General features: G+C 38.1%; 1 protein-coding gene across 4 annotated transcripts in view; it reads left to right on the top strand.

Annotated features, from left to right (window-relative positions):
• kirrel1a (kirre like nephrin family adhesion molecule 1a) overlaps positions 1-13,308 on the top strand; it is a 47,592-nt gene that overhangs the window by 18,660 nt on the left and 15,624 nt on the right. For all 4 annotated transcript variants that reach the window (XM_087788662.1, XM_087788665.1, XM_087788663.1 and 1 more), the window contains exons 2-3: positions 4,808-4,957; positions 13,117-13,266. In XM_087788662.1, coding sequence (XP_087644788.1) covers positions 4,808-4,957; positions 13,117-13,266 — 300 coding nt within the window. The remainder of the gene's footprint in view (positions 1-4,807; positions 4,958-13,116; positions 13,267-13,308) is intronic.

Below are 13,308 nucleotides of genomic sequence, written 5' to 3'. Positions count from 1 at the left end.
AGATTTTCTGATCTCAGTGTCAAAACACATTAATTTATATCAAGCATGGAATCTTAAGATGCACCTGGTGAACCAAACCAAACATGAAGATAAGAAATGAAATGTATTTTAATTCTCACAAAAACCCCTGAACGAATAAAGAATTGATCACAAAGGAATTAATTCACCAAATATAGGTTTAAAAAAATCACAACAAAATATGAATGTTGGGACGAATGATGAATAAACTTTTCTTGAGAAGCTATTTCCTCCTCGCCTGAGGTGTTCAAGGCTCTGAGATACACTCGCTCACAAAAGGAATGTAGTTTTTTATTGCGGTTCTGAACTGCAAATTGAAAAGTCTCCAATCGCCATTTCATTAAATGAAACTAGGCTAATGGACATGGGACCAAATGGCTTGCGTGCTATTAAAACTGAATTATTTACCTCGATTTATGATTTCTCTTTGTTTTATTTATTATTGTGACTGACTCCTGAAAATATTTTTCCCAATTTCAGGGCATTAAAAGTGAAAAAAGTAGGCAGAGGATTTCAGTTTTCCTCACAAGACGCTTATTTTCGAGGAACACTGTTTTCTAGTGTTTAAATGCTATTAAAAAAAACAGCATTTAAGGCTTCAAATGGAGTGAAACCGCTCTTTAATTCCAGTGGAAGAAACCTATTGTTGTGAGAGTTTCCCATTTACATCTGCGGGGGCGTACTTTTCCAGTAGCCATTAGAATAATTACTTAATTAGTGCTTTCCCCAACTCTCACTTCAATTTGTGGTCGGCTGATGGTTTAAAACTCCAAAGCCTGGTTGCTACGGCAACCTCACCGGGATGATTGTTCTTTAGGGTGATGTGGTTGAAGTTTTAGACGTTAAAATCTCACTTGGGAGATAATGATTTTACTACTTTGGTTCTTTTCTATTTAACAGTTTAAGGACTTCACTTAAAAAATATGACGATATAAGTGGATATAATAAAGTAAATACTATCAACCATGGATTGACCAAGAAAGAGGGAATTCATCTGAAAGTCATCTTGACCTAATTCTGTACTGAAACCCCAGGGACTTACAAAAGGTCCTCATTATCATACTTGACTGAATATTTGGGGAAAAAATAGTACATGTATATAATGGTTTGGCCGACTCGTGTTTGAACCAGTGGTTTGTTAGATGACAGCGAAGCCACATTTTTAAAAATGCAATAATCGAAAGAATATCAGATTTGTTTAGTCATAGAGGCAAAAACTGCATCACGATTAAAATACTATTAATCTTGACACATAGTAATAAAGCATATCCCAGTAGTAATCAGCCAACTTTAACACATCATTGACCACATGTCTCAAACTCATGATCTGGGGGCCCAAATCCAAATGGTTGGATTAAAATAATAGTTCATTAAAAATTCTATTTTCACTCATGTTACTCACCCTCATGTCGACTAAGAGTCGGGATTATTTTCAGCGTGATTTGTTCCTTTTTTGGAATTTCAGGCAGGAATGTTTGTTCATTTATTTGTTCAGGCTTTTCCTTGATTTTCTGGAACTCCTGTGTTGTTCTCAGTATTATCTTGATCTTTAAAGTATATACTTTTTTGAGTATTGTTTTGATTGTTTAAGCGCTTTGTGACCCTGGTCTAGAAAAGCGCTATATAAATAAATATTACTTACTTACTTACTTACTTACATTTGACGGTCGCGAACGTAGCTCAATCTTCTTCGTCCGAAAAGACACAAAAGAACTTCCAAATACAATACTCTTGTTTTGTTTCAAAGTTTCCTCAGGGTCTACTTTCAACATTTTCACAAAATTTACCTTTTTTCATGTCTGTGTAGAATGTTAGCATTTTAGCTTCTGCTACAAACAATCTGAAAACATAGACTTGTGAAGACTTCGATCCAAGATGGACGTTACAGACGAGCAGTATATGGCAGTATTTGGTGGTTTTTAAGTGTCTTTTTGCAATAAAATGAAGAAGAAGACAACTGAGCTCCAGTCGCTACATTAAAATGAACAAACATTTTTGTCTATAACTCTAAAAAAGAACAGATTAATCTGAAAATAATCCAACATTAGTCAACATGAGGGTGAGTAGAAAATGAGAATTTTGAAACAATCACTATGACATAGTTTGAGACTCAGGGAATAAAATAGAAGTCAATTTGTTCGGCTCGTGACTTCAGCTGCTAAAACACTTGTGACCCCTTGAGTGATTTGAGTTCGACAACCCTGTCGAAGACACTCGGAAAACAAATCTCCAAAACGACGGCGTCCATGTGATCGTCCTATGACACGAACGGAGCTCCTCGACAAAACAATGGTTCAAGTTTTGAATGTGTTCTAAAGGTTCCAGATGTCGCGACCATAAAATCAACAGGTCATCTCCCAGCACATTCCTACATCGACAAAGAATGTCCTTTCTCCGGGGTTAGATTAAGCCGAAGAAGTTTTTCCTGTGCGTTGGATGATCCAAGGTACGCCTGCTGCGCCGCATCCATCTGCATGCGATCGTGTCTCCCGTGTACGACCTCGCACATCTCCTTTATCTTCCGGAATAATAATGTGCCGCGCTGTCAGAAGACATTGTTGATGATTGGTCGGGGGCTCTTTTTGCATGACTGGATTCTTTTTATATTATCCGGCATATTGTACTTTGGTAAATCACACTCAAAAAAAAAAAGAGGAAAAAAAGTGACACGATAGGAGGAGACTGGACTCGCCCAGAGGAGGTGATGGCAACTGGAGGTCATGGCTGCGAGAGCGATGTCTTTTGTCAGTAAATGGAAGTTTTTAAAAAATATGTGCGAGGGAATGTGGGAAGGAAAAGTGACAAAGGACAAGCGAGGGGGAGTAAATGATGGGATGTGAGGAAATGCTAACAGAGATGGTCGTGGGGGGGGGGGGGGGGGGGGGGGGGGGTGAGAGACGGTCTGATCGGGGGGAAACGAGAAGAGAGCAGGAGAGAAAGTGCTGGAGGACTGATATTTAATGTGATAAATGAGTTGTGACAGTCCGCCTCTAACTCCCTTCTAACCAGAGAGGAGGAGCAGAAATAGAAAGCATTATGGGTAAAAGAGACATGCACGGGCATTATGCATGTATATAGGAAGACGTACTGTAGGACGAGCGCGACGTTGAAAGGCGGCTTCATAGACGAGTGGTGGGGGTGCATAGATATGGAGGCGGCGAAAAGGCGGGAGAAGCAATTTAGGTAAAGGACACGGAGCTACGACCAGAACAGCTGGAGCCGCAGAGGGAGGGAGTGTCGCTCGGATTCTTGGAAGGGAGGGAATGAAAATTTCAAGAGATGCATCTCGCGAGTCCTAGGGGGGGGGGGGGTCGCAACTTGTCATGAAGAGAAAAACAGCGACGAGTTTCCAACGGCTGGAATCTCGGGGCCTGACGAGTCATTTTTTTGTGTGTGTGGCCCGTCGCTTTGGTCGGCTTGAAATAATAGCTCAACTGAAATTCCACTCATTTTTTTACTCATGTCCACCATGGGTTGGGTTTATGTTCAGAGTGATCTGTTCCTTTTTTTTTGGGGGGGGGGGGAATTTCAGGCAGAAATGTTGAAGGTCGCGACTGGAACTCGATCGTCTTCATCCAAAAAGACACTTAAAAACATTCAAATACCTCAATAATGCTCGTCTGTAACGTCCCTCTTGGATTAAAAATTCAACACGAGACATTTTATGAAGTGTCCCGAGTGACTACTTTCTACACTGCGAGTGTTTCATGTATGTTTAGCATGTTCGCATTTTAGCTTCCGCTACAAACAACCTTAAACTATAGACTTGTTTAAATACTTATGTCGAAGGATCCGGATACAAGATGGACGTTACAGACGAGCAGTATTTGGTGGTTTTTAAGTGTCTTTTTGGACGATAATTGAGTTCCAAACGCTACATTAAAATGAACAAACATTTTTGTTTATAACTCTATAAAAGGAACAGATTTGCTATTTATTTAACGTTACAGTCGAGCAGTACGGATGTATTTAATGGTTTTTAAGTGTCTTTTTGGACGAAGATGAAGTTCTCAGTTTTATCTTGACCTTTAAAGTATATACTTTATTGAATATTGTTTTGATTGTTTAAGCGCTTTGTGACCCTGGTCTGGAAAAGCGCTCTATAAATACAAATTACTTACTTACTTACTTACAACATGACAACATTTTTGTCTATAACTCTAAAAAAAGGAACAGATTACTCTGAAAATAATCCCAGCTCTGAGTCGACATGAGGGTGAGCAGAAAATGAGGAATCTTGAGGGACAATGCTTCATCTGGACTGAAGGGAACACAATGAAAGCCACTGTAAGTTAGATTTGTGCAATGGAAGCTTTGCGAGATGACTCATTGGGAAGAATGAAGAAACAGCCAAATAGGGGGAAGGGGTGAAGAAGAAGGGGGGGGGGGGGGTTGAAAAAATAAAAAACGTGTAAGACATCCCATGGCTGGAAAAAGTGTCTGTTTGATCCGTCTCTCTCTCTCTCTCTCTCTCTCTCTCTCCTGAGTCAGCCATAACGCTGCCTTAATTCCTGTCCTCCTCGTTCTCTCGTCTTCCTCTGTTCTGATCTCCCGTGACAACTTTCCACACTAACTAGGCGGTTCTGGTTAAAGGCCGCGAGCCATTGCCTTGATCAGAGTTCGTGGCACTCCAGCACCGCCTGGAGAGTGTTTCTTCTTTCATTATCCAAGCGTGAAACCACACATACAATAATTCCTTTCATCTGAGGTTTTTTTTTTTAAATGATTTATTCAACTTTCAATTCAAGTTTCTCCAAAGCCCAACACGGTGTCTTCCTCTTCTCCCCAGCATGGACGGCCAGGTTCTCTCAGGAGCCGTCGGACCAGTCGGTGGTCCGGGGCCAGAGGGTGCTCCTGTCCTGCGTGGTCTTCAACTACTCCGGCATCGTCCAGTGGACCAAGGATGGCCTGGCTCTGGGAATAGGAGAGGAGCTGTGGGGTAAGAGATCACACTCCAAAACCTTGGGCTTGACCTTTGACCTTTGGGTCAAAAATATATGGTCGATGGTCGCGTTCACGGCCTTAGTGGTCCTTGACCCTCGTTTGTAGATTTAAGTTCATCAATAAAAGGGTGACACTGAAGAAAGGGGGACACATTTCATGACTATTAACATGTTCACATATATGTGTGTTAACAGCCACTTATTAACCGTTATAAAGTACTAACTCACAACTTTTTCATTCATTTTCATTCGTTCATTTTCTGACTCTTTTGCCCTTATGGGGGTTGTTGAAGCCTATCACAGTTTCTACGGGCGAGAGGCGGGGGACACCCTGGACAGGACGCCAGTCTGATGCAGAGCACATAAAAGACACACAACCATCCGCACACACACTGATACCTATGGACAATTTCCCCAAGTTCCAGATCAACATGTGTATGTTTTTGGACTGTGGGAGGAAACCGGAGTTCCACCTTGTTCATTGTAGCTAAAAGTATTATTGTTTTTTAACAGGAAATAAAGAAGTATTTAAAGATGAATTTGTTCAAACTAGATTCTCTATTTACCCCTTAGTAGGTGTGAATACAATGAGAGAAGGTTTTTAATAACGTCTCTATTAAAGTAAAGAAAAACAACAACTATATAAGTATTATATATCTTCCTAATTACTCCAAATTAAGTATTTGTAATTGTGAATATGTTCCCTATTCTAAGGTGACTGCATATTCATACTTATTTCCCAAGTTAATGATAGTAATAATGTCAAAAACTTTCTTTTTAAACTGAGTAAAAACATTTATCAAAAGGTATTAACACTATTAAAATTAACTACAAATACTTGTTTTCCAGTAATCATGTTATCGATGCTATTAATGCTAGTTCGTATTTAAAAAAATATATATTTAAAAGAGAAAGTATCATTCTTAGTGAATTACTTTTCTCAATGTATTTACACCTAATACTGGGTTAATGGAGAGAAGCTAGTTTTCAACCAAATAAATCTTTAATTACTTGTTTATTTTCCTGTTAATAATCAATAATTCAGTTATTGTTCAGCCTTAACTTCTTAATATGCTATTTTATAAAGTGACAATGAACAAGGTGTGAGTTAATACTTTATGTTGGTTAATAAGTGGCACATTTTCTGTTGATACAGATATAATTAAGTAGCTTATTTAATAGTTTATATGTGTCTAAAGTGTTACCAATATACTTATAAATAGATAACTATAAATAAATGTAAGTCAATTACTTCTTTTGAGTAATAGTGCTATTTCTGTAGTTCTACATTCTGCTATTAATTATCATTATCTTACTTTTAGTCTTTTTGTTTATTTATATTTATTTTTGCTGTGCAAGTTTACTTGACTCGAGGAATTAGAAAATTGTAAATGAATAAAAAAAAGCTAATTATATGAATGCATTATTAAATAAATCTTGAAATAACGAAATTCTTAAATAAATGAAGTTTAAATATAAAATAAATAAATGTTTATCTATATAGATACAGAAATTGCACATTCTTCGACAAAAATGGAATCAATTCATTTATTTATTTGAATATTTATTCACACATTTATCTATTTGTTCATACATTTATTAATGTATAGTTGTTTAACTCATTATAATTGACCCTCCTTCACACAAAATCATTACTACCGTTTGCAGAGTCTTAAGAAAAGACACAGAGCTTACCCTTGAGCAACTCATTTCCCAAAGTCCCCAATGTTTTTTTTGTTATGTCTTTAAAAAAGTCCCCGAAACCACCCAGTGTCCAAGCGGAAGAAATATCACTCCCCAGTGAGTGTTCAAGTTAGATCCGAGGCCAAAGAACCTTTGCATGAGTCCTGGGAGTGATTTAGTTCTGCAGATTGCTGAAGGAAGTCATGACAGTGACCCGACTGTTGGATTTTAAAAGTATACAGATCTCATCATCTGTACCTTTGGTATTGATGTATTTTCATTTGTTTTCAAACCAAAATATGTCCAAACATCAGGGAAATCAGAACGAGTTTGACCACAGTTTATATGGTATTTCCACGATTCTACTTCTTGACAAAAACTTAAATATATATTTCGATAGTTATCTTACTTATTTCCTAGTAATTTAAATTAAAAAATATTTGTCTTTCTTATCCCAGTTTGATACAAGCTAATAACCTTTCTTTTGTTTAAATCTGATTGACATGTTCAAAAAGACGCAGACGCTCCTTTTTTGTTTTTATTCAATAACTTTTTTGTCTGCATTCTCAATTCACTTATTATTTTCCATTATTTTTTCGTGTTACAAAGAACCTCCTTAAGCCTCGGGAAGTTTTAACATCAGCTTTATTTTTGTTCTCCCAAGACCCTTTTTTATGTCTCCAGTGTCCTTTTAATACTGCCTGGTTTTCCTTTGATGCCATTCTTTTCTTTTTGTAATGAAATCTTTCATTCCTGAGCTGTTTTTTTCGTATGCACGTCTTATAATAACCATACTTCTGTTATACTTTTCTTATGTTGTGTAGCTTGTGAGTTGTGAGTCTGTTGCTCATGCGTCCATAGTAGACATGATGGTCTTTTATGTTGCAGGAGAAGAAACAATTAGTGTTTTGCGCTTCATAAAAATTGACTGATTATTTCATTCAGTTTCTATTCCTCGCTGTGATGGAAACAAAATCATTTAAACGTTATTGTCACAGGTGCGGAAAATAAGAACGATTATCGTCCAAATATTGACTTTTCTTATTGAATACTAATCTACAAAGTCCAATACGTGCACCAACACAGATCCACAAATGAAATGATGTCCGAAGATCAGCTTTAAAATCTACTGGACTCCACTGCATCCTCTCGTCCTCAGTCTTCTCATTGTTTCTTTAGCTGCGGGTGTTTTAATGACTGCTTCCATCTAGTGACGGGAAGTTTAACGGCACAAAAAATTGAACAAACCCTTTGAATATTTGCTGTTGTTATTTGTAAATTGTAGATAAAAATGTGGATTATATAATTATTGAAATATAAACCAAAATAAGAACTTAAAAAAAAACAAAATGTGCTTTAAAATCGCAACAACTACATAATACATAATTAAAAAAATATATATATATATGTATTTTTTAAATGGCGAAAGAACAGTCAAGAAAAAAAAAGAGGAAAGACAAGCGCTGACGACATCAGGAAACAGTCCCGGAGACAAATAAAGAAGCAGCCATCGGAGTAACTTACCACAACCAGTCATGAGACCCGATCAACTGGCACATTTTTTTTCCTGCTTGGTAACTCCTTCAGAAGCAGGAGAAACCTTCAGACAATCCTCTCGACCGAACCAACAGGAAGATGACTACCAAAATATAACGATTCACAGGAAACATGACAAATACGGACAATAATATAGATTGTTTTTTATTGTTCATATTTCAATTGAAAAAAATATCAATAACATTAATGAACTCTTCCTAACTCCAGTAAACATCCACATCATCACCAGACTGTGGGATTATGTAGGTTGAAGTTAAATTTGTCCGCGGCTCTACGTGCTCATTACATTTTCTAATGGGAATTTCCGAGTTCCCCCCCGAAGGCCGTTTTCTTCTACGTGACCCTTCAACTACAATCTCATTCTGTCACGTCACTGCAGCTGATCCCGGACGCTTCATTCCAGACTTCCGACCGTCCCGAAGAACCATGATGCACTTCTATTGGTCCAGAGATAAATGGCCGCAATATTTTTCCCAGAAGCACTTGAAGAATGAATGGACTCAACAGCTGTGACTATATGAATTGATTCATGGCTGTTATTGACCTTTTGTTTCTCTTAAACATTCTTAAACTTTTCCATTTTTGTTACTTTCACCATTCTGTTTGATTACTTTACTTTCATTTCCTTACGTATTTTGCTATTTTGAAACCTCTGGCCTTTAAAGTAGCACTAACTAGCGTATAAACGTCATTTAGCATCAGTTATCCTTGAGATTCTTCTAGCCTGACTTTACATTCCCCTAAAGGGACCCCAAAAGGGAGCAAATATTTATTTATCGTATCTTTATCATCTGTTTGTTTGGCTCAGTTTCAATCTTATAGGAATAATCTTATAAATGTCAACATCACACATCTCTGTTCCTTATCTTATCTTAAACACCAGTTGTATCTATCTATCTATCTATCCATCCATCCATCCATCCATCCATCCATCCATCCATCCATCCATCCATCCATCCATCCATCCATCCATCCATCCATCCATCCATCCATCCATCCATCCATCCATCCATCCATCCATCCATCCATCCATCCATCCATCCATCCATCCATCCATCCATCCATCCATCCATCCATCCATCCATCCATCCATCCATCCATCCATCCATCCATCCATCCATCCATCCATCCATCCATCCATCCATCCATCCATCCATCCATCCATCCATCCATCCATCCATCCATCCATCCATCCATCCATCCATCCATCCATCCATCCATCCATCCATCCATCCATCCTTCCTTCCTTCCATCCATCCATCCATCCATCCATCCATCCATCCAAGATTTATCAAAATATATATATATATATTAGTTATTTGTTTATGGTGTATTACATCATTTGATTGTCGTTGGAAAATATTCACTGCATTTGCAATTAAAACACACGGCCACTAGGTGGCAGCAGTCATTATGTCCTCTGCAGCTAAAGGAAAGATGAAATCCTGTGAGACCTCTGGAAATGACTGAGGATGAGAGGATACAGTGGACTGCAGCAGCTTTTAAAGCTGATATTTGGACACATTTTGGCTTAAAAACGAATGAAAGCAGTTACGACTTCGTCATGTGGTCTGTAAATTCTGCAACACCAGAGTACTCGACAATACTACAAGTATATCTTTGTTCCGGCAGTATTGCAATTCATCGCACTATATCGTATGGTTGCCCACGTATCGTAACGCATATCAAATCGCAAGTTTCTTGCCAATACACAGGCCTATCATTGAGGCACTACGAGCGTAGTTTCCGAGGTATTGCGACACCAGACAAACAGTTTACAAATGTCGCCTCCAAGAAAAGCAAATACTACCACATAACGGAAAATAACTTGTTAAGGTTTCCTCACAATAGTCGTTAAAGTTCAGTGGCTCAGCTGGTCGTCTTCATCTCACTGTGTGATACAAGTCCAACAGACTTTCCCATTTCCTGTTGTCGTTCCTACATTTTTGTATCAGCGGTGAAGAAACTTATTTTAACCCCTGGTGTTCGGTGCTCCACCTGCCTGCAGGACGGTTCACGCTCCCTCCTTTTTTTTCTTTTTTCTTTTCCGTGCAGCCCTTCTGTCCTTTTAATGTCCTTGTCCGTCCTGTAAATGATTATTTCCTTCCCTTCCGCTCTTCTCTCCACATCACACTGTTACTGTAACGCTCCAGTGCTCCGAGCCAAAGCTTTCAAAATGAAAACATGTGAATGAACAGTGGCCGCTTCATGCACACACATCCTCCCTGTGTGTCCTCTTTCTTTTCCTCAACATTTCACATGCAAATGCACTTAGATATCAGACACACACACACACACACCAGGCGAGCTGCAGAGATTTTTCACATGTGTCTGGGCAGCCGCGGCGAACTCCACGCCGAGGACGAGAGTCGACTTGAGTCCTCTAAAACGCTGCTGTCATAATGCATTTGTCTCCTCCACCCGCTGGTGATGGGGGGGGGGGGACGGGGACGCCACCTGATGGGCAGAATGTGCAGCAGCTGAGCCAGATGGGGGGAAGGGACAGGGACCAAGGCAGCGGAGAGAGTGTGTATGTTTGGTCATGTGCCGGTGTTTTTTTGCGTTTTTTCCATCACATCATGTGGCTCGATGTGATTCATTTCCCATTTGCTCTGTGAGGGAGCGTTTACTTTACACTCCTGCTGCAACATGACTCCAGATGTCTTCACACCACATAAAAACAAAGAATACACACAATGTCTAAAGTGTTTTTTTTTTAACTTAATAATCTCATTAGCGTACTGTTCTAATAGGACTTGATACGGTCATTTTTACTTTTACATTTTCACACATTTTCTCTTTGACTGTAAACAAAGGAATTGCACATTAATCATCATAGGAGGAATAGCTTCATAGCAAGAATCTTGTGATACTTATCTCGAAACAGGAGGAACAGTATGATGCAATACTGTAGTAACAAGGATATACTTGTAGTATTGTCGAGTACTTGACTCTGGTGTTGTAGAATTTACAGACCACATGACTCTTGACGAAATAGTAACTACTTCCATTTATTTTCCAAACAAAATATGTCCAAACATCAGCTTTAAAAGCAGCTGGAGTCCACTGTATCCTCTCGTCCTCAGTCTTTGTATTGTTTCTTTAGCTGTGGATGTTTTAATAACTGCTTCCATCTAGCGTCCGGAAGTTTAATTGCACACAAATTTGAAAAAACAACTTGAATATTTGCTGTTGTTATTTGTAAATTGTAAATAAAAAATATGAATTATACAAAACACAAAATGAGATTTAAAATCACAACAAATACATAATACATCATTTAAAAAATATATTTGTATTTTTTTTAATTATGCAGTACTCTTGTTTATCGAAACAGTATCACTGTTTTTTTTTTACTGCCCTAACAATCGCATAACATTAAAAAGAAATACAAGAGGCTCTGTTGGGATTTTCCAGGACAAAAAAAGACATTTGTTCAACGTAAAAGAACCTTTTAACTGCACCTTTTCTTCTTGTTATTTTTGTAAATATGTTAGTGTATATACTGTATATAATATAGGGCAGATTTTTATTCTATTCTATTTAGATTTTTTTCATTTTATTTTTATTTCTGGGTGTTTTTATTTTTTTGTATATTGCTGTTTAAACCGAATTTCCCCTCGCGGGACAAATAAAGGATTGTGATCGTGATTCTGATTCTGATTCTGATTCTGATTCTGATTCTGATTGTTCACACCTTCATGAGTCATTTTGTTTTAAAAAGAAGCCAATTTTTCGAATTGAATTTGCACACTTGATGGTTCAAAATCAAAGTAGATGAATGTTCATGTTGATTTGGTGACCTTCAGGCTTTTCCTTCATTTCCTGGAACTCCTGTGTTGTTCTCAGTATTATCTTGACCTTTAAAGTATATATTTTATTGAGTATTATTTTGATTGTTTAAGCGCTTTGTGACCCTGGTCTGGAAAAGCACTCTATAAATACAAATTACTTACTTACTTACTTACCTATGGATGTCAGTGATTAAGATAAGATAAGGGGCAGAGATTAAAGATGTTTTAGCCTCTAAAATGAAAAGACTATTTCCTATCTCATGTTAGGTCAATATATAATTCCTCCACTGGAGTACCTGGAATAAAACTTTTTTTAATACAAGATTAGAGTACAATGGAATATCTCTTTTTTTCCAGTAGCTCCAGTACATGTTTAAGTAAGTAAGTAAGTAAGTAATATTTATTTATATAGCGCTTTTCCTGACCAGGGTCACAAAGCACTTTAACAATCAAAACAATACTCAAAAAAGTATATACTTTAAAGATCAAGATAATAGTGAGAACAACACAGGAGTTCCAGAAAATCAAGGAAAAGTCTGAACAAATAGAAACGTCTTAAGATGTTTCTTAAAGGAGTCAGTAGATCCATCAAGCGCAAAGAGAGAGGAAGATTGTTCCAAAGCTTAGGAGCAACAGTCTGGAAAGATTTCTCTCCTCTGGTCCTGAACCATGTTCAGGAACCATCAGTAGATTCTGATCCACAGACCTCAGAGCCCGAGCTGGGGTGTAAGACTGGATCAGATCACTGATGGAAGGTCTGACCATGAATAGATCTGAAAGTAAGAACCAGAATTTTAAAGTTGATCCTGAAAGAAACTGGAAGCCATTGAAGAGTTTTAAGGATCGGAGAAATGTGAGTTCTTCTACTAGAGCAGGTCAGAATTCTCGCTGCAGAGTTCTGAATCAACTGCAGACGAGACAGATCCTTCTTGTTAAGACATGAAAACAAACTGTTACAATAGTCCAGACGAGAAGAAACAAACGCATGGATTACAAGCTCCAGATCATGTTCCGACAACATTTTCCTAAGTTTAGAGATTTTTCTCAGTTGAAGGAAACAGTTTCTGTTTAAGTTTAAGTCAAAACTCCTTTTAACGTCTCGTGTTCTTTTTCCATCCCAGCCTGGCCTCGATACCGAGTGCTGCGCGTGCAGGAATTGGGCGAATTCAACCTGGAGATTCTGTCAGCTGATCTGTCCGACGACTCTCTCTACGAGTGTCAAGCCCCCGACGCCGCGCTGAGGTCCAGGAGAGCCAAGCTGACCGTTCTGAGTGAGTGTCGGCCGGAGATATTTTTTACCAAAGAACATTTTC

Source organism: Callionymus lyra, chromosome 4 (assembly GCF_982586985.1).
Source record: "Callionymus lyra chromosome 4, fCalLyr1.hap1.1, whole genome shotgun sequence".
In the NCBI taxonomy this organism is placed as follows: Eukaryota; Metazoa; Chordata; class Actinopteri; order Syngnathiformes; family Callionymidae; genus Callionymus; species Callionymus lyra.
This window is presented reverse-complemented; position numbering and strand designations above follow the sequence as displayed.